The sequence below is a fragment of the Xenopus tropicalis genome, chromosome 9 (assembly GCF_000004195.4).
Source record: "Xenopus tropicalis strain Nigerian chromosome 9, UCB_Xtro_10.0, whole genome shotgun sequence".
Lineage (NCBI taxonomy): Eukaryota > Metazoa > Chordata > Amphibia > Anura > Pipidae > Xenopus > Xenopus tropicalis.
In genome coordinates, this window is record NC_030685.2 from 86,048,700 (window position 1) to 86,071,725 (window position 23,026).

At 46.1% G+C, this 23,026-nt stretch overlaps 1 protein-coding gene across 1 annotated transcript in view; it reads right to left on the minus strand.

Moving 5' to 3' along the window:
* The window catches only part of LOC101730497 (extensin-1-like), an 82,519-nt gene that overhangs the window by 16,099 nt on the left and 43,394 nt on the right, over positions 1–23,026 (minus strand). The window contains exon 2 of the mRNA XM_012970608.2: positions 4,053–5,232. Coding sequence (XP_012826062.2) covers positions 4,053–5,232 — 1,180 coding nt within the window. The remainder of the gene's footprint in view (positions 1–4,052; positions 5,233–23,026) is intronic.

A 23,026-nucleotide genomic window follows, 5' to 3' on the forward strand; every position in this document is an offset into this window, starting at 1 on the left:
GTCTCCATCTTGCCCTACTGTCTCCATCTTGCCCTACTGTCTCCATCTTGCCCTACAGTCTCCATCTTGTCCTACTGTCTCCATCTTGTCCTACTGTCTCCATCTTGTTCTTCTGCCTGCATCTAGCCCTGTTTCCATCTTGCCCTACTGTCTCCATCTTGCCCTACTCTTTCCATCTTGTTCTACTGACTCCATCTTGCCCTACTGTCTCCATCTTGCCCTACTTTTCTATCTTGCCCTACTGTCTGCATCTTGTCCTACTGTCTCCAACTTGCCCTACTGTCTCCATCTTGCCCTACTGTCTCCATCTTGCCCTACTGTCTCCATCTTGCCCTACTCTTTCCATCTTGTTCTACTGACTCCATCTTGCCCTACTATCTCCATCTTGCCCTACTTTTCTATCTTGCCCTACTGTCTGCATCTTGTCCTACTGTCTCCATCTTGCCCTACTGTCTCCAACTTGCCCTACTGTTTCCATCTTGTCCTACTGTCTCCATCATGTTCTACTGCCTGCATCTAGCCCTGTTTTCATCTTGCCCTACTGTCTCCATCTTGTTCTACTGCCTGCATCTAGCCCTGTTACCATCTTGCCCTGTTGTCACCATTTTCCTGAAATCTATTGACTTACTATAATTGCTATTCCTATCTACAACCAACATTTAATCCAATCTGATGTAGGCCATGTTCTAAAAAATGTATCCTTTCTGCATCAGTTTTAATAATTATGTGTGCACCCGAGCAGTGTTTCCAGCCCAATATAGAATATAGGTGTCCATACAAAACTTTTTGTGCTCCATGATTATTCCCGAGAGTCATATAATTTGTGCATCTCACCATACTTAAGTGTCCTGCTGAACTCAAAGCTCTTGTAGACTCTCTGCTCCTAGTGTGTGTGGGCCAGAAGCAAATCTGTAAGATATTATGTAATAGGAAGTCATATTTGCTTTATTGCAGTAACGTCTTTTCTCTTTGTTTCCATTTATTCCCGAGACAAAGGAGAAGGGACTCGAGCCATCGTTCCAGGCTTCCCAGAAGACAGTCTACTGCTTATGCAATCTAGTGCGTGGGAGGCAGGAAAAGATCTATTAATGGAGTTTGGTCCGGCATTAGTCAGTAACAAAATGTAGGCTTGGGGCCAACAGAACAGATGCCTTTTTGATAGCTTTCAATTTCTGTAATTATGCCAAATATAAAAAGAGACATTTCTATTCAACCCCCACCTATTCTACCCCGCCCCAACCCAAGATTCTGCCACCTCCAGGTTTTACAGTAAACCGCTAAATCCGGTGAATCACATACTGTAGATTTAGTCCCTAAATGCCCCAGGACATGGAATGACGCAAGCGATGGGAAGAAATAATGACTCAGATTTGTTTGCTTTTTTGTGGAGGGTTGTGGGGGGGGGAGTTACTGTGCACAATGTAGCCGAACTTGGAGAACCTTGTAGACATGCTAAGATGTACTGTAATGTTGGCAACTAATTCATCTTTCCTTTGTTTCTCTTAATAGGCTCTGAATGACAGTGACCAGTGGCACGTACACACAGCCCTCTCTGGGCACAGAATCCTCTAGACACAAGCAAAAAGGTTTGCCAAAGTTGGTCATTTTCAGTGGTTTATTCTAGGAGAAACATCTCACAATGTTCGGCTCTGGAGAAGTTCTAAAAACATTTTAACATGGGCCAACTAAAATGTGAAGATTCTTTACATCAGTGATCCCCAACCAGTGGCTCGGGGGCAACATGTTGCTCACCAGCCCCTTGGATGTTGCTCTCAGTGCCCCCAAACCAGGGAGTTATTTTTGAATTTCTGACTTGGTGGCAAGTTTCGGTTGAATAAAAACAAGATTTACTACCACATTAAGCCTCCTGTAAGTTGAGTAAGTGCATAGAGGCCCCTATTAGCCCTTATTGGCACTGACATGAACTTTTATGATGCTTGTGTTGCTCTCCAAGTCTTTTTACTTTTAACTGTGGCTCACAAGTAAAAAAGGTTGGGGACCCCTGCTTTACATGCTCATAGATTAATGAGTTAAGGTGAAACATAGGGAAAAAACGGCTTAGACCAAAGGACAGATACAATGTGAAGAGGCAGTAGGCTCCTTGGTGCACCCCACTCAGGGGCAAGCCCCCTGATTTCTTAAAATTTTTCTCATGAACCTCATTATGGACCGTTATGTCAAAAATATGTTTGTTTTTTGTTTCTATAAGGTTTGCCAAAGCTGGTCATTTTCAGTGGTTTATTCTAGGAGAAACATCTCACGTCTCACATCTCAAGTTTGGCTGTGGAGAAGTTCTAAAAACATTTTAATATGGGCCAACAAATAAAATGTGAATATTCCTTACATGCTCATAGATTAATGAGGTGAGGTGAAACATAGGGGCATGGCCATGAACCTCATTATGGACCATTATGTCAAAAATATGTTTGTTTTTTATTTCTATAAGGTTTGCCAAGGTTGGTCATTTTCAGTGGTTTATTCTTAGAGAAACATCTCACAAAGTTTGGCTCTAGAGAAGTCCTAAAAACATTTTAATATGGACCAATAACTAAAATGTGAAGATTCCTTACATGCTCATAGATTAATGAGTTGAGGTGAAACATAGGGGCAAAAAGAGGTTTAGAAGAGACAGTAGGCTCCTTGGTGCACCCCACACAGAGGCATGCCCCCTGATTTCATAAGTTCTTCTCATTATGGACCATTATGTGACAAGAAGATGTTTTTAGCTCCTATAAGGTTTGCCTCTCCGTGTTTCTATTGGATTCGTTATGCTCTGTATCTGTTCTGCTCATTCAAATGCATGTTCTCTTATTAGCTGCCAAGTCACTTGTTCACCAAATCAGGCAGGAAATTGGTCAGATATCTGCGAAGATCTAATTAGTTATGGACCGTCTGTTGATGCGGTCCTCCTCTGCCAATACGTCTTCATGGGCTGCTTTTATGAGCCATTTGATGGCCTGTAGGCCAAAATCGGATCACTCTGACTTGGCCCAGCACATAGTTGGCCACAAGGGGTAAATCTACTCATTTGGTCACATTTAGGCAAGCAGGTTGGGATTTATGTGTGTCATCTGTGTGGCCTGCAGGGGGTGAAAGCCAGATATCCATTGTGTCTGCCGTTGCTCTAGAAATTACTCATCATGACTAATGGTAAATAAACATGGTTCCTGCCATTTAATCTCAACTTTTACAGTATCTATAAAGTGAAATGTTACAAGGAAGTCATCTGAGTTCCAACCATAACAAAGCACCTTGTGTCATATGTACGGCAAGGACACCGTCCGACTGTTTGTGCTTCCAGCTCCGTGCCCTGTGATAGCCCCAGCACCCAGCACCCAGGAATCTCAGAAGGAGAGGACACACAGTTTAGACTAAAATGTTTCTCTAGATCCCTCTTATCTCGCTAATTGGCCACGTTGAGTCTATTTCTGGGTATGTGGCTGCAGCCTACACAGCTCGTCCCTTTTCCAGGCTAAATATTCAGTCTGTGCTAAAAGGACAATGAATTTGCTGCCAAAATATTATTGTTTTTTTTTCCCCCCCATAATTTAATCGCGCAGTAAAATATTTGCCTGCTGGTGCAGAAATCCGCTTTTATTTTATTTCCTAACTGCATAAAAGCAGCACAGGAACAGATTTTCCCATGTTGTCTGCCTCTAGGAATTCTAATTTACCTTTATGACATCTCTAATCCCATCTTATGAGTGAATTTGTGGCACATTTGGCCTACTTAGTGTAGTTTGCCGCAGACTCAACATTTTTTCTTCTCTCTTCACTCGCCTTCTTTATTCCCTTAATCATTCCGCTGTATGTATTATTATCAGGGCCGCCATCAGAAATCACGGGGCCCCTCACAACAAAATTTTTTTTGGGCCCCCCTCCCACAGGGCCCCTCCCCCAATGGCCCCTCCCATCAGTACAAAGGACACACAGACATAAAAAGTATCAGGGCCCTCCCAAACACAGTGCCCCTCAAACGCTATGCTGGCCAGGGCCCCAAAGACAGTGCCCCCAATTTCCCCCATACACAGTGCCCCCAATTGCCCCCATACACAGTGCCCCTGAAGACGGTCTTCTTTGGCTTCTGCTTTGGCTTCTTCTTTGGCAGCGGCGTCTTCTTCGGCAGTGGCTGCTTCCTCTGTGGCGGCGGCTTCTTCTTCAGCGGCGGTGGCTTAGTCTTCTTCGGCGGTGACTGCTTCTTTGGTGGCGACGGCTTCTTCTTCTTTGGTGTATGTGGCTTCTTCTTCGGCGGCGGTAGCTTAGTCTTCTTTGGCAGCGGCTGCTTCTTCGGTGGAGGTGGCTTCTTCTTTTTCCTCAGCGGCGGTGGCTTAGTCTTCTTTGGTGGTGGCTGCTTCTTCTTTGGCGGTGGCTGCTTCTTTTGTGACTTCTTCGGCTGCGGTGGCTTCTTCTTCTTCGGTGACGGTGGATTCTTCTTTGGCGGCGGTGACTGGTTCTTCTTTGGCAGCGGCGTCTTCTTCGGCAGTGGTTGCTTCCTCTGTGGCGGCGGCTTCTTCTTCAGCAGCGGTGGCTTAGTCTTCTTCGGCGGTGGCTGCTTCTTTGGTGGCGGCGGCTTATTCTTCTTCGGTGTATGTGGCTTCTTCTTCGGCGGTGGTGGCTTAGTCTTCTTTGGCGGCGGCTGCTTCTTCGATGGAGGTGGCTTCTTCTTCCTCAGCGGCGGTGGCTTAGTCTTCTTTGGTGGTGGCTGCTTCTTCTTTGGCGGTGGCTGCTTCTTCTGTGACTTCTTCTTCTTTGGCTGCGGTGGCTTCTTCTTCTTCGGTGACGGTGGCTTCTTCTTTGGCGGCGGTGACTGGTTCTTCTTTGGCAGCGGCGTCTTCTTCGGCAGTGGCTGCTTCCTCTGTGGCGGCAGCTCCTTCTTCAGCAGCGGTGGCTTAGTCTTCTTCGGCGGTGGCTGCTCCTTTGGTGGCGGCGGCTTCTTCTTCTTCGGTGTATGTGGCTTCTTCTTCGGCGGCGGTGGCTTAGTCTTCTTTGGCGGCGGCTGCTTCTTTGGTGGAGGTGGCTTCTTCTTCTTCCTCAGTGGCGGTGGCTTAGTCTTCTTTGGTGGTGGCTGCTTCTTCTTTGGCAGTTGCTGCTTCTTCGGCTGCGGTGGCTTCTTCTTCTTTGGCTGCGGTGGCTTCTTCTTCGGTGACGGTGGCTTCTTCTTCTTTGGCGGCGGTGACTGGTTCTTCTTTGGCAGCGGCTCCGGCAACTTCGGACTCCTCCGCAAGATGGGCCCTTTTATAAGGTTGCGCCCCGTGCGTACTGATGTCACACGTACACACATGGCGCGACCAATCGGATTGGATGACAGGACCCGTAATAAATTAAAGGTTGCCCGAGCTAGGCAGAAAACTGTAGCATGGCTGGGCCCTGGACAACTGTCTTCTCTGTGCCCCTGATGACGGCCCTGACTATTATCTATCCTTCTTTGTTCTCATATAGAAATGGGGGTGGCCACGGTATGGGTCTACAAGGCAGATGGCCAGATGAAAACAAGGGCCCACTCACACCTAGGCCCACCGGGAGTTTCCCTGGTACCCTGGTGGGCCAGTCCGACACTGCTTATAGGCTGCTCGTTATTTCCCAGGTTGCACCTTGAGCCACAGAGGCAGCGCTAATTTGCAGCATATCATAATAACAATAATAAAGAGAAATGAAAATAGAGAAAATGCCATTAGAGACCTTAGATGCCGCGTTATTCTCCCAGCAATTAGCAATGTAAGTCAGCAGTTTTGTCACATTGAGTGTTTTTATGCACAAGTGTAACCCTTTTATTGGCAGGGAGTATTCAGAGTGTAGGTTTTATGGGAAATATGAAATGCAGCCCATTGTAAGCCATGGGAACGCTGTAAATGTGAACATCAAAGAAGCCTAAAAATCATAAAGAAGGAAAATGTATTTAACGTCTTTTATTTTCTGTAATTCGACCTGTCCCGGTAACTAATGGGATCTACCCCGGCAACGTGTGGTTTTTCCTGTAGACAATTCCATGCTCATGATTTTAAAGGGGGGGTTGACCTTTATGTTAACTATTAATATGTCATAGCAACTTTTCAATTGGTCTTCATTATTTATTTCATATCGTTTTTTAATTATTTGCCTTCTTCTGCTAACACTTAACTTTCAAATGGGGGTCACTGACCCCGGCTGCCAAACCCTATTGCTCTGTGAGGCTCCAGTTTTATTGTTACTTTTTATTACTTACATTTCTATTTGGGTCCTGCCCTACAAATATATCAGTCTCTCATTCAAACCGCTACCTGGTTGCTAAAGAAATTTGAAGCATAGCAACCAGATAACTGCTGATATTTCAGTGTAGGTGTGTGTGTGTGTGCCGGGTTCGCATGGAAGGGTTGAACTTGATGGGCATCAGTCTTTTTTAAACCTGACTTAACTATATATATATATATTTTAGGAGCCTTAATGAATTTTTTCCCAGAATCCCTTTGGTCTATTTACTTTTTTTAAAATTGTTTTTCTATTCAGGTCCCTCTCCTGTTCATATACCCTTCTCTCACTCATACTGCTCCCTGGTTGCTAAGGTATTTGGGACCCTAGCAACCAGGTAGCTGCTGAAAATCAAAACTGGAGAGCTGCTGAAAAAAAAGTGAAATAACTAAAAAAAACTACAAGTAATAAAAAATGAAGACCAATTGCAAACTGTCTCAGAAAATTACTCTCTATAGCATAGGGGAACAATTCCTTTAAAGGAGAAGGAAAGTTAAAAATCGCTGGAGATTGGGTAAGGCACCCCCCAATGATTGTAATTGCTTACCTTTTACCCTGGGCTGGTTTAAATTTGCCCCAGCCTAGGGTAACTGCTATATGTTGCCCTTTGAGATAACTTTTAGACTGATGTAGAGAGTGATATTCTGAGACAACTTGCAATTGGTCTTCATTTTTTTATTATTTTTGGTGTTTAGTTATTTCGCTTTTTGTTCGGCAGCTCTCCAGTTTCAGCAGCTATTTGGTTGCTAGGGTCCAAAATACCTTAGCAACCAGGGAACGGTTTAATTGAGAGTGATTATGAGTTATTTTTCCTATCCCTGCTGCAACTGTAAGTATATTAGTAGTGCAATAGCCAAGCTACACGGGGCACTAAGGAAGGGCAAAGTGCCTCTTCATGCCAACTAAGTGCCCACTATATGTCTCACTGTGGCTGTTTCCGGGGGAAGATCATTTTGCAGGAACACAAGGCAATAAGAGCACGTACTTAAAGCTAAATAATTCCCCAGCCGTACAGACAATTACAAGTTCTTTGTGCCTCTATGGGCTGTTAAACGTCCCCACTTACACCCTGGAGTGCACTTTAGTCAAATGTAATATGCAGTGAAGTAATAAAATCCTTGTTGTCTCGCATTCAATATGGGGCGTCTCTGTGTTCCTTGAAATTAACTGTTAGTATGATGTAGAGAGGGCTATTCCGAGACACTTTGCCATTGGTCTTCATTTTTTATTCCTTGTAGTTTTTGAATTATTTCGCTTTTTGTCCAGCTTGGAACTTTGGCAGCTATCTGGTTGCTAGGGTCCAGTTTAACCTAGCAACCAGGCAGTGGTTTAAAAGCAATTGAGGGTTATGAAAAGGGCAGGGGCTGAATAGAAAGATAAGGAATAAAAAGTAACAATAACAATAAAACTGGAGCCTCACAGAGCAATAGGGTTTGGCTGCCGGGGTCAGTGACCCCCATTTGAAAGCTGGAAATAGAAGAAGAAATAATTAAAAAACTATACAAAATAATAAATGAAGACCAACTGCAAAGTTGCTAAGAACAGACCATTATATACATAACCTAACCCCTTTGTTAAAATCATGGAACCCCCGGGATCAGCAGTGAGGCATATGGGGTAGGGGGGTATGACTAGCAAAGGAAGGAGGGGCAACAACAGTTGGGCGTGGACAAAAAGGAGATGGGCGGGACAGAGCTGTCTTTCAGCAGAAGTAACCTGCACCGGCGCCACTTCAATGTCCCCTTTGAGCACAATGGCCAATGGTTGCCTTTTTCCCACACCTACGTGACCGCTAGGTGCCTTTTTTGGCATGGCCGCGCCTTTTTGACATGACCATAAATTTTTTGCTTAGAAATTTTGCTGAAGTTTCGTGAAACAATTCACAAATGGCAAAATGCGGAATTTCTCTGCGAATCCATGCCATGGACGCCATGGCGGGCCATGACGTCAGTGGGGCGGGGAAGGGGTGGGGCAGTGACATCACTGAGTGGGGCTATGATGTGGAGATCAGCGATTGGCCAATCACTGCGTCAATCTCAGTAAGTCCTTTTAAAGCAGAAATGTCAATTGTTATGCACCCCCCCAAGTAAATGTAGGGGAAAACTGCACCGGCCCGGGGTAAATACAAGCAAGTGATTCCCCTTATGTAATTCAGAACTTTCTAGATAATGGGTTTCCGGATAACAGATCCTATACCTGTACTTTTGCCTGGATTGCTAAATTGCGCAAGTAGCGATGAGCGAATCTGTCCTGTCTCGCTTCGCCATAAAATTTGCTAAAGGACAAGAAAATTTCCGAAATGGCGAAAAGCCACCATGTTTCGCGCAATTTTTTTGTCCCCCGCGTCTTTTTTGTCGAACGTCTCTTTTTTTTACGTCCAATCTGACGACTTTTTTTGACGTGAGACTAATTTTTCTGCCGCGAATTTTCACGGTTTTTCAAGTGTTGCATAACAATTCGGCAATGGCAAAATGCGGAATTCGCTGGAAATCCAGGCCTGGCGAAAAATATCGCTCGTCACTATGCGCAAGTTTTGGGTTGCGCTATTTTGTGGGCACCTGCTATTACCGTGGTAACAAGTGTCATCGCAATATGCCAGAAATTTTGCGAAAAGGCAGCTACTGCACAACTTTTTTGACATAACCGCAACTTTTTTGTTGCACCTTTTCCTTTTTTGTTGCCATTTCTTGAAAAAATTCGCCAATGGCGAAATTCCGAATTTTCGCCGCCCCCCCCCCCCAACTAGTCCCTATGGGAGTCGGCGGTTTTCCATTTCCCATGTAGCCAATAGGAATGTACCTGTTTGCTAAACTATTCTCTGTATTCCCAGCACTGAGTCACTGTCAGCGTTATTGTTGTTGTTTTTGGCACAAATGAGCCCCTATTTTTGTGTAATTTGGTGCCAAAATGAACTGATTTACAATGGATTTCTTTTCGCAAACAGACGGCAGGAGCGGCCTGGGATCGACGCGGTTTATACGAGGTTAATTGGCCTTTGTTTGTGTTTGTGCTTTTGTGTTTCGGGCACTTTTGTGGGATTTTGCCTTTGTGTGTGGGGTCGGAGGGTGTGAAGCAGTCATGTGACCGCGGTGCGCGGTTCCAAGGCCGTCTCTGTGAGACGCTGGCGGAGGAGAGGGTTTTATTAGCCCATAATAGGTTTTATCACGAGCGGAGAACTTACGGGGCTCAAGGACGCAGACAATGACTTTTAATAGAACAGGAATTCTAAGCAAATGACAAATTTGTATCATTTTCCTGGAACCCGGGGGCCGATCCGCGGTGAGAAAACGAGGGGCAGGGGGCGGCGTGGTGGGAAGAGGCCGACAACAGAGCTCTCACGCATACACAGCCAGCTTTAACCCCCGGCAACTGTCACTTCTTACACATCAAAAAGCCACATTGGCCTCTCAGCACTAACTCACTCACAGGCCTACTCACAGGTTTACACACTCACTCACAGGCTTACACACTCACTAACAGGCCTACTCATGGGCTTACACACTCACTCACAGGCCTACTCACAGGCTTACACACTCACTCACAGGCTTACACACTCACTCACAGGCCTACTCACAGGCTTACACACTCACTCACAGGCCTACTCACAGGCTTACACACTCACTCACAGGCCTACTCACAGGCTTACACACTCATTCACAGGCCTACTCACGGGCTTACACACTCACTCACAGGCCTACTCACAGGCTTACACACTCATTCACAGGCCCACTCATGGGCTTACACACTCACTCACAGGCCTACTCACGGGCTTACACACTCACTCACAGGCCTACTCACGGGCTTACACACTCACTCACAGGCCTACTCACAGGCTTACACACTCACTCACAGGCCTACTCATGGGCTTACACACTCACTCACAGGCCTACTCACAGGCTTACACACTCACTCACAGGCCTACTCACGGGCTTACACACTCACTCACAGGCCTACTCACAGGCTTACACACTCACTCACAGGCCTACTCATGGGCTTACACACTCACTCACAGGCCTACTCACAGGCTTACACACTCACTCACAGGCTCACTCACAGACTTACCTACCTACTCACTCACAGGCTCACTCACAGGCTTACCTACTCACTCACAGGCTTACTCACAGGCTTACCTACCTACTCACTCACAGACTTACTCATGGGCTTACACACTCACTCACAGGCCTACTCACAGGCTTACACACTCACTCACAGGCTCACTCACAGGCTTACCTACCTACTCACTCACAGACTTACATACTCACTCACAGGCTTACTCACGGGCTTACCTACTCACTCACAGGCTTACTCATGGGCTTACACACACACTCACAGGCTCACATACAGGCTTACCTACCTACTCACTCACAGACTTACATACTCACTCACAGGCTTACTCAGGGGCTTACCTACTCACTCACAGGCTTACTCACGGGCTTACCTACTCACTCACAGGCTTACTCATGGGCTTACACACTCACTCACAGGTTTACTCACAGACTTACATACTCACTCACAGGCTTACTCACAGGCTTACATACTCACTTACAGACTTACCCACAGACTTACATACTCACTCACAGACTTACATACTCACTCGCAGACTTACATACTCACTCACAGGCTTACATATTTACCGGCAGGCTTACATGCTCACTCCCAGGCTTACATACTGACTCGCAGGCTTACTCACTTGCAGGCTTACTCACAGGCTTACATACTCACTCACAGGCTTACATACTGACTCGCAGGCTTACTCACTTGCAGGCTTACTCACAGGCTTACATACTCACTCACAGGCTTACATACTCACTCACAGGCTTACATACTGACTCGCAGGCTTACTCACAGGCTTACATACTCACAGGCTTACATGCTCACTTGCAGGCTCACTCACAGGCTTACACACTCACCTGCAGGCTTACATGCTCACTCCCAGGCTTACATACTGACTCACAGGCTTACTCACAGGCTTATATACTCACTCACAGGCTTACATGCTCACTTCCAGGCTTACATACTGACTCGCAGGCTTACTCACAGGCTTACATACTCACTCACAGGCTCACTCACAGGCTGACATACTTGCTCACAGGCTTACATGCTCACTCCCAGGCTTACTCACAGGCTTACATACTCACTTACAGACTTACCCACAGACTTACATACTCACTCACAGGCTTACATACTGACTCGCAGGCTTACTCACAGGCTTACATACTAACTCACAGGCTTACATGCTCACTTGCAGGCTCACTCACAGGCTTACATACTTGCTCACAGGCTTACATACTCACCTGCAGGCTTACATGCTCACTCCCAGGCTTACATACTGACTCACAGGCTTACTCACAGGCTTATATACTCACTCACAGGCTTACATGCTCACTCCCAGGCTTACATACTGACTCACAGGCTTACTCACAGGCTTATATACTGACTCACAGGCTTATATACTGACTCACAGGCTTACTCACGGGCTTATATACTGACTCACAGGCTTATATACTGACTCACAGGCTTATATACTGACTCACAGGCTTATATACTGACTCACAGGCTTATATACTGACTCACAGGCTTATATACTGACTCACAGGCTCACTCACAGGCTTATATACTGACTCACAGGCTCACTCACAGGCTTATATACTGACTCACAGGCTTATATACTGACTCACAGGCTTATATACTGACTCACAGGCTCACTCACAGGCTTATATACTGACTCACAGGCTTACTCACGGGCTTATATACTGACTCACAGGCTCACTCACAGGCTTATATACTGACTCGCAGGCTTACTCACAGGCTTACATACTAACTCACAGGCTTACATGCTCACTTGCAGGCTCACTCACAGGCTTACATACTTGCTCACAGGCTTACATACTCACCTGCAGGCTTACATGCTCACTCCCAGGCTTACATACTGACTCACAGGCTTACTCACAGGCTTATATACTGACTCACAGGCTTATATACTGACTCACAGGCTCACTCACAGGCTTATATACTGACTCACAGGCTTACTCACGGGCTTATATACTGACTCACAGGCTCACTCACAGGCTTATATACTGACTCACAGGCTTACTCACGGGCTTATATACTGACTCACAGGCTTACTCACGGGCTTACACACTCACTCACAGGCTTACTCACAGGCTTACATACTTGCTCACAGGCTTACTTACAGGGTTACATACTCACTCGCAGGCTTACTCTGAGGCTTACATACTCACACATTTGAATTGTTAAAAAAAACTTACCTAAATAAATGCCCCCCCCCCCCCCCACCAATTGTAGATTTACAAGTGCCTCTCTTTGGATGCTGAGCAAGGCTGAAGGACATCCGGCAATACTAAATGATTGGGGAGCCATCTAGTAGAGGGAAGCTACGTATATCAGATTCGAGGGGGGAAAAAAATTTGATGCTTAGTAAATGGGCCCCTAAGTTTAACTCTTTGTGCCCTATACGTATGCGCCTCGGGGGCATCTCAGGGCCAATAGAAACTGGAATAATTTGGAAGTTGCTTACACTACTGTATTTAATTAGACATAAATTGGGGCGGGGGGGATTGGGCGGGGCCTTACTAGACGCTGCATAATTCACATGCCACGCGCGCCTCTGTGGGGCTCATTCCCAGATCCGAGCTGTAAAACCCAGAGAAGGAGCCTGATATGCCAGACAGGTAATATAAACGGCCCATGGGTAGGAGAACACATTCCAGCCGGAGGGATAGTTTATCAAGAGCTTTGTTTGTATTTGCCGGAGAAAATGCCAGAGACCGGACTCAACGGCTAAAAATACACCCGAGCTCCTCATTGGCCGAGGCCAGAACGCTGGATATAAACCATGTACTCGCTGTCATTGTAAAGGGCCTTGAGCTTCTGCAGGATTCAATGGGTTGCAAGAAATGCGTTTGGCGTCTTCGATAAGAAACTGTCTATGTAATCTCTTCCGTTAATTACTAGAGGCAAAAAGAGACATTTTTGTAGGGGTATTTTGTCCAAGAACATTATTATTGCCCCAGACTCAAGTCCAAGAGCTCAGGTTCCCCTGCCTAGTGGAGTATGGGTCAGTACCTCCATAGGTATTGGGCCCAGTAGGTGTTTGTACGGAGTGCGGCTGCACCTGGAGGCCGGTATGGCAGGGGGGCCCATTCACTGATTCATTCATTTTGAAATTTCCCATGGGGCTAGCCATATTCTTCATTTCCCAGGGTGCCACAGCCATGTGACCTGTGCTCTGATAAACTTCAGTCTCACTTTACTGCTGCGCTGCAAGTTGGAGTGATATCCCCCCCCCACCCCCAGCAGCCGATCAGCAGAACAATGGGAAGGGAGCAAGATAGCAGCTCCCAGTAGGTATCAGAATAGCACTCAATAGTAAGAAATCCAAGTCCGGCTTGGGACTCCTCCAGTTACATGGGAGTAGGAGAAACAATAGGTTAGCTGAAAGCAGTTCTAATGTGTAGCGCTGGCTGAAAGCTCAGACTCAGGCACACTTTACTGCTGCGCTGCAAGTTGGAGTGATATCCCCCCCTCACCCCCAGCAGCCGATCAGCAGAACAATGGGAAGGGAGCAAGATAGCAGCTCCCAGTAGGGACATTTCTCACTCTCAGGACTACGACATTGAGAAACCGTGTAAATAACACCTTAAGGGCTCTGGCACACGGGGAGATTAGTCGCCCGCGGCAAAACTCCCTGTTCGCGGGCGACTAATCTCCCCGAGTTGCCTACCCCTGCCATCCACCGGCGAACATGTAAGTCGCGTCTGCCATCCCGCCGACTCGCAAGTCTTTTTCGGCGATTTCCTGAAATCGCCCCGCCGCATCTGCCATCTCACCGGCGACTTACATGTTCGCCGGTGGATGGCAGGGGTAGGCAACTCGGGGAGATTAGTCGCCCGCGAACAGGGAGTTTTGCCGCGGGCGACTAATCTCCCCATTAGGGGCAATGAAGATGGAAGACTGATCCTCTTGCAGTAACCCGAGATAATAATTCTGTGCTCACACAGGAATTCGAAGATTGAGATTCCTATTCAGCCTCCGTTCTATTCCGCTTGGTTCCATCACTGACTTGTAAGCACCTACTAAGGGTCTAAAACTCTCTGTTAGTTTACCCACCAGTTGGTCTAAAATGTTTTCCGTGTTATATATAAACCATACTTTAAGTATGTAATGTGAGATGGGGGTCAACCAAAACAGCTTCCAATAATGAGCCCAAATGTGTTGTGTAGTGACTAACCTATAGGGTGTCAGTTTATTTATAGGCCTTTTTAATTTCTCCAATGGGGTCCCAGCAGCTACTCCATAGAGCTCCCTTAGCTTTTAGGGTGAAGACACACAGAGCTACTAGTAGCAGCTACTAAAACAGACAATGCTGATCATTTACTGATAATTGTCTCTATGTGTGTTTAGCAGAGGCAATTCTCAGTACTGTCTATGGCAGGGGATTTTCTGGTCATGAAATACTGAGGTGCCACAAAGTACCATGAAATACTGAGGTGCCACAAAGTACCATGAAATACTGAGGAGCCACAAAGTACCATGAAATACTGAGGAGCCACAAAGTACCATGAAATACTGAGGTGCCACAAAGTACCATGAAATACTGAGGAGCCACAAAGTACCATGAAATACTGAGGAGCCACAAAGTACCATGAAATACTGAGGAGCCACAAAGTACCATGAAATACTGAGGTGCCACAAAGTACCATGAAATACTGAGGAGCCACAAAGTACCATGAAATACTGAGGTGCCACAAAGTACCATGAAATACTGAGGTGCCACAAAGTACCATGAAATACTGAGGTGCCACAAAGTACCATGAAATACTGAGGTGCCACAAAGTACCATGAAATACTGAGGTGCCACAAAGTACCATGAAATACTGAGGAGCCACAAAGTACCATGAAATACTGAGGTGCCACAAAGTACCATGAAATACTGAGGAGCCACAAAGTACCATGAAATACTGAGGTGCCACAAAGTACCATGAAATAATGGAGGTGCCACAAAGTACCATGAAATAATGGAGGTGCCACAAAGTACCATGAAATACTGAGGTGCCACAAAGTACCATGAAATACTGAGGAGCCACAAAGTACCATGAAATACTGAGGAGCCACAAAGTACCATGATATACTGAGGTGCCACAAAGTACCATGAAATACTGAGGTGCCACAAAGTACCATGAAATAATGGAGGTGCCACAAAGTACCATGAAATGCTGAGGTCCCACAAAGTACCATGAAATGCTGGAGGCCATGATTTGGGGTTTTGACCAGGAGGAATGGTTCCAGAACAGGCAAAAATACAAGCAGAGTACAAGGTAACTGGCAAGGAATAGGGTCTGGAATCAGGATCAAAAACCCAGGGACAGTATCAGAATGCCTACCTAGAAGACAGGAACAATGGTTATGGTACCAGGCAAGTAGGGCCAAGGTCATGGAGACCTAGGAACTGGCAAGGTGAGGTCAGGGTTTAAATAAGGGCTGACTGGGAGCTCACTGGGGATTGGCTGGACCTGCCCAATAATACAGAGCAGATGAATGTAATTAACAGCACTAGGGACAGCCCTAGGAACCTCAGAACAGGTGAAGCCTATACCTCCAACCTGCCTCAATTGGGAAGAGGCAACAGGCTGCAATATACCAGGTACCTGGTCCAAACCCAGCAAAGGGATGGACAGAGGGAAGATACCTTACAGGCACAGTGAGAAGATAGCTGAGAAACCTTGCCCCCTATAATAACATTCAGCTACATTTATCTGAGGATCTGAAGACATTCCCTATTGGTGGTTCTGATGCCGTCAGTAGAACAGCGAGCTGCCACGATTCCATCACTGGATTGTCTGGTACGTGTAGCTCAAGTCGACTTACAGCAGCAATGTTTTCATTCTAGTTCCTCAGTTTAGGGAGGTATTGCAAGAAAAATATCTAAAATATTCCCTTCAAATTCCTTTCTCCAAAGATCACAATCAGTTAGGAACGAAATGAGTTCCACCTGTGAATCAACCCATTATATCCAGGAGTCCAGCCCAGTTATGTGGCAGGTTCTGCTCGACATGGATTTTTCCCATAGCGTCTTAAATAAATACCCCACTTGCTGAACCCCATTTCTCCCCTACGATATCAGTCTCGGCTAATGGCATGTATTAGCTGGGCCTAAATAAGCCGAATCTGTCATTGCCTTGGCATTCCAACATGGGGTGGGATCAGAACCGCTGCGTTGGTCAGGTTACCAGAATCACGATGGAGAAAGAGATAGGGGGCGTTTGGGCTGTGTCAATGGACGGCTAATTCTGGGCACCTTTTGATTGATAGGTCAGAAAAGAACTCATTAAGCCAACGGTATTGGTTGACGTCCAGTGGTTTTTGATTAGCTGAGGAGAGTGCGGAATGTATCGGTTACAGACTACGGCACTTGGCACGCCTGGTCAATTATTGAACATTTTAGACATCACTCTTCCACATAATGAACTCTGTTTCGCATTTCAGGTGGAAACTCGAACTCCGCGTCTTACGTTACCTTCCTCTGATTGAGGCTCTCCAGTAGCTAAAAGCAGTTGCCGTCCCTCAGCCACGCCGGGAAACGACAGGATCAAACCCGATCTCTGCGTTAACCCATTGCGAGTGTCCATGAATTCCAACTATTTTCCCCACTGTCATAAGATGTCAGCCGAAGAGTTGCCATTTCTGAAAATGATTTGCCCAGTGTAGACGCATCAGGAACAATCAGATTCCGGAGTTTCTTCTCCCAACTAAAGGTGGCCATACACGGGCCGATTGTAGCTGTAGCTGTGTGCTGTCCCTTGGACTGATTCAGCAGCTTATCGGCCCGTGTAGGGGCAGAAACAACGGCCATACCAATCGATAACTGGCCTGAAATTGGCCAAGCGAGCGGATCTTAACGTGTATGTGCACCTTAAGGCAATCACTACCGTTATGAGGGGTCTGGCATATTGGATAAATGAAAAAACCCCTAACCCTGTAGGCAATTATGAATAATATCCGGTGCTGGTTTCCCTTTGGGCTAAACATTAACCCTATCTGTAACAATGGCCCCTTTATTGGAGCTCCCTATAGATCCTCTCAGGTCCCTGTCTGGGTTTCAAATGAGGGGTGGGCGTGTCTTAACGATCCCTGCCAGAAGCACAGTAGGAGGGGGAGAGCCAATCACAGCCCTGCAGTCACAGACAGGCTTCAGTTCCCTATCAGGTCAGTCTAGCGGCTGATTGGTTCCTATCCTACAGTGCCGCCGGCATGGGCGTCCACAGAAGGGGGCAAGAGGGGGCACTTGCCCCCCCCTGGAAAAGTAGCAAAAAAAACCTTACTTTCTGCACTGTCTCCTCAAGCCCGTTTTTGCTGTGCTCCGATTGGATCTTTCTTCTTGTGGATTCTCCAATCAGAGCACAGCTTCCTTGACAGACAGTAAAATTGACCAATCAGAGCACAGATGCACACAGGGATCGGGAGATTTTGCAAACTGGAAACAAATGAAGACTGAAAAGAAGAATCTGCAGCTGTAACTTTACCTGAGAACCAACTCTCAACTTTTGCTGCAGATTTCATCCCACAGGTACTATACACAGGTACTATACACAGGTACTATACACAGGCACTATACCCAGGTACTATACCCAGGCACTATACCCAGGTACTATACCCAGGTACTATACCCAGGCACTATACCCAGGCACTATACCCAGGCACTATACCCAGGTACTATACCCAGGCACTATACCCAGGCACTATACGCAGGCACTATACGCAGGCACTATACCCAGGCACTATACCCAGGCACTATACCCAGGCACTATACGCAGGCACTATACGCAGGTACTATACCCAGGCACTATACGCAGGTACTATACGCAGGTACTATACCCAGGCACTATACACAGGCACTATACACAGGCACTATACACAGGTACTATACCCAGGTACTATACCCAGGTACTATACACAGGCACTATACACAGGTACTATACACAGGTACTATACCCAGGTACTATACCCAGGCACTATACGTAGGCACTATAAACAGGTACTATACCCAGGTACTATACACAGGCACTATACACAGGTACTATACACAGGCACTATACCCAGGCACTATAAACAGGTACTATACCCAGGTACTATACACAGGTACTATACACAGGCACTATACACAGGCACTATACACAGGCACTATACACAGGTACTATACCCAGGTACTATACACAGGCCTCTGTTCTGCCTCTATACAGATTTCAAATGGGGGCCAAAAATATTGCTCTGTGAGGCTACAATTTTATTATTATTATAATTTTGTATTACTTATTTTTCCAAGTAGGCCCCTTAACTATTCATATTCCCATCTCTTGTTTAAACCACTACCTGGTTGCTAGGGTAAATAAGACCCTAGCAACCAGATAGCTGCTGAAATACCAAATGGAGAGCTGCTGAACAAAAAGCTAAATAACTGAAAAACCATTAAAAATAAAAGTGAATTTGAATGCGAACTAGCCCTGATCACAAACACAAATGTTTGCAGATCCCCTCACAGAAATGCGCGTATAAATACTTTAACATACTAAACATTTTAGGGTAAAAACAAAAAAGCCCCCCCCGCACTTTTGTACAGTATCCCTGGGAGTCAGTGGGAACGGCAAGAGGTAGTTGGGAGGTTAACTTTTTACGCCAGCAGCGAATCCACTAAGTGTCACATTAGCTGTAGGTCAGTCTGTGTATGGGCCATATTTAGCCTCCCCTAGTATCATCCTGCAAAAAAAATATATATATTTATATATATATATATATTTGTCTGTTGCAGGATGATACTAGCTTACTTGCCCCCCCTTGGAAAATGTTCTGCGGACGCCCATGGCCGCCGGCCCCCCTTCACAGCCTGGGAAAGGAGGCAGCAGAAAGTGGAACAGATGGGCGGGACTAGTGGGGTTTTTGGAAAAATGTGACAAAGAAAGGGCAGTTTTTTGGGGGCTTTTGTGCAGGGACTTTTTTGTCTCGCCAAATTTTTTTTACGAATTTTTGCTGCAGTTTTACCGAAACACAGAATTTCCCTGGTGAAATCACTAGTCATTTTTTTTAGGAAGATCAATTAGGAAGAACCGCCCCCCTAATTAATCTATAGAATTTCCCGACAGGACAGGCGTTCCATCAGTTTCTACGTTCCCCTCTCCCAGCTCAGCAAGAGAATATTCCCGCGCATCCATGTTTTCCGCAGATCTCATCCTTGCGAGGTCCCCAGATAGCAAAGTGTCATGGCGGCAGAAATATTACCAAAACCTGCACTGGTTTCTATTTCCAATAGTGATGAGCGAATCCGTCCCATTTAGCTTTGGCAAAAATTTGCCAAACTGTTTTTCCTCATTCGCCAACTTTTTTGGGGGATGAATTTTTGCAGCACTTTCATGAAAAAATCTGCCAATGGCGAAATGCGGAATTTCACTTGAATCCATAGTTGCCCCCAAAAATTTGCTCATCACTAGTTTTCTGGATAAATATCAACCAGTCCCAGTAGAAATGACTTAAGCAGTAACGGTTACTGGATAAAAATCTCTTAATACACAAAACATTTTTTCCATACTCATAATTTGTTTACGGCGAGGGGGGAAGCCAGCGCCTGTCAGAGGATCCAGCACTGACGTTAACGTCGGAAAGGTCCAGTTTGGGGAAAATCTTAGGAGTTCTTTCCATTTCTTTCCGTTTCCAGCTTCACTTATAAAAGACCAAAGCTGGAACAATCTTGAGGCTCAGGGAGATCCACACCGAGCCGCATTACAGTATTTCCGGCATAGAGGAGCCGGTCATGGGAGACGCGGCGCACAAGGCTTTAATTAGCTGCAATTAGCATTACTCAGCACCACGGAGATTGGAACGCACACGGCGTGTAACTACCAGTCCATGGAACCAAGACAGGGCTATTTAGCGACTACGGAGAGGGCAATAATATTGGTCAAATAAGGATTTGGGGAACGGTAAATACCGTATATGGGTTTCCTGTTGAGTAAAAGTGCCCATACGTGGGCAGATTCGGGGTCCTTTTGACCGATATGGCAGTTTATCTGCCCTTGTACCAGGCCTAACCGACCAAGATCTGGCCTAAAATTGGGCAATAGTGAGAAGCGAATTTTTTCGCCAAGCATGGAGTCTCTGCAAAATTCTACATTTCGCCATTTCCAAAAATTTTGATGTGAAAAATTTGCGGTTGCATAAAAAAAGGTACGGATGTGTCAAAAAAGGCATGTTTGCATTAAAAAAAATTAGCGCGGGTAGCCGCATTTCGCTAATGTTTCACCGTTTTATGAATATTCGCGAATATTTCAGTGGAGTGGAACGGGACAGATTTGCTCATCACTATTGGCCAGATCTCAATAGGGCAGGTTTGATTTTCTGTATTGGGGACCAAAACGGATCATTGATGCAGTTCTCGGCCTGACAGCGCCTATGCCCACCTGCTTAATTCGATAATTTGGCCCCAGGGCCAAAAGACCGAATTAGCCAGATATTGGCAACCTTAGGTGGGCATATCGGGAGAAGATTCATTCCTTTGGTGACCTTGCCAAATGAGTGGATCTTAAGGTGGCCATCCACGGGCCGATTGTAGCTGCCGATATTGTTCCCTTGGACCGATTCGTGCCCATGTAGGGGCAAAGGACAGCCTGCCCGACTAACATCTGGCCTGAAATCGGCCAGATATCAATCAGGCAGGTTCAAAAATTTAGTCGGATTGAGGACCGCATCTGCTCGTTGATGCGGTCCCCGAACCAACTGTGCCTATTACCGGCATTCTAATTTGATCGTTTCGCCCCAGGGCCAAACAACCAAATTAGTCTGAATTCTCCCGATATCGCCCACCCATAGGTGTGAATATCGAGAGAAGATCCGCTCGCTTGGCGACCTTGCTGTGTGTATGGCCACCTTTACAGTGTATGGCCAGCTTAAAACAATGGGATCTTATCAATACATTATAAATTACATTATAAACGCAGAGCAGTAAATGCTGCCTACTGATTGGTTGTGCTTATCTAGGTTTATGTTGCCTTATATTTATAAGTGAATAAGACCTGTTTATTAAGAACACATGAAAGACCAGATGGACTGAGAGATCACAAAAGGTGTTTATGTCTTTGGCAAATCCCACTCAAAAAGATTTAAATCCTTTGGCCTGTGGTGGCTTTCATGGGGCAGAAGTGGAGGGGTGATTATATTCATAGCTATTATTTTGGGGAAAGCATATCAAAGTCATGGGGGGTTACACAAGTGAGACAACAAGTTGTACTAAAGATCTGAAGTGCTAGTGACGCCTTCTGTACTACTCAGTGTAACGGTGGCCATACAGGGGCAGATTTCAGCTGGCAATTAGGCCAATTCTGCAGCTTATCTGCCCGTGTATGGGCCCCCCTGACAGGCCTACCCCACCGTTTTCTGGCCTAGAATTGGACAGATCTTGATCAGACAGGTTTGATTTTCCCATTGGATAGGGGACCACAACAGCTCATTGGTCCTTGGTCCAATGGCCCATATATCCACCGCCTTAGGTGGATATATGAGTGGATTGCACTATGTATGGCCACCTTATAGGAGATGGAATGGTGCAAACTCAGTAAGCTTTAACAGTAAGGTCTATGTAAATACAGCCATAAGCACTCACAGAGAGTCCTCTATCAAAAGAAACACAGTATTTCTTCTCTTCTTTTATGTACACGTGTTTTTCTGTGTCAGACTTCCTGCTCTCAGAAAAATCCTTCAGGGCATGAGTCTGCGCAGCTTTCTCCTCTGTCCCTTCTCCTGCTCCCCCTCCCATAAGGATTCACTCCCCCTCCCAACTCTGTGTAATCTGAGCTACCAGCAGCCAGAGCTGCAGCAGGAAGCTACTGAGACCAAGCTAAAATGGCAGCTGCTATCTTAAACAAATAGAGGAAGCTTCTATGGCAATTTACTGAGCTATGGTAAAGCTTTCTGCAGAATAAATATAGAGTTCTATCTTGCACTACTGTGGCGAATCTATTGGCAGTAAAAGTCTGATAGGATAATTAATGTCCAGTGGACTCTCTGAACTATTGGGCTCAGTGCTGTGGGCTGCATTTTCAAAATTCAACTTCTTGCATAGCCTTGGGGACCCATATTCCAAGTCCTACCACTAGGTAGGAGTCAGGGGTAATTTACTCTCAGTAATAATAACTTTGGGGGGGGGGTTCAGCCTATTTCATCAGTTTTTGCCGGTGCATTTTGGAGCCTTGTTGCTTGGGTGCCCCCCTAGGGTGCTGTTTTGGAATGATCCTCCTCAGCCATTCTTGGCCCAATTGCTCCGTTCTATTTTCTCATCAGAACCAGAAGGTATTTCTGACACCTCCCCGGCGTTTCCCACATCTGGGCCGTGTTTTGGTACGTGGTCACCTCGTTGCAGGGTCCCGGACACATGGGAGCCATCTCTCTCCAGGTAACTCGTGTTTGCATTAGGCCGGCTTCAAACGACTGTTTCGGGGGTTTTTTTTCTGGGAACATGTATTTATATTTTCCTATAAAAATCTCCAGGTCTATTCCATAGAATAACAAACAAATGAATTCCAGGCGATAATTCCCAGCCCTCTCTCGCCACTCTAGAACATTCCGGCTCTGTTCCGCAGCCTGATGAACCCCCCCACCACCCCCAGTTCCTGCCACTTATGCACCAGATGGAGGCTTAATAGCAATTAAATTCATAGCTGGAATGTACAGAATCTGCAAAGGTTTATATAGCGAGTTCACAATCACATCCGGATGCTTCCCCTGCATTTCTAGCTCA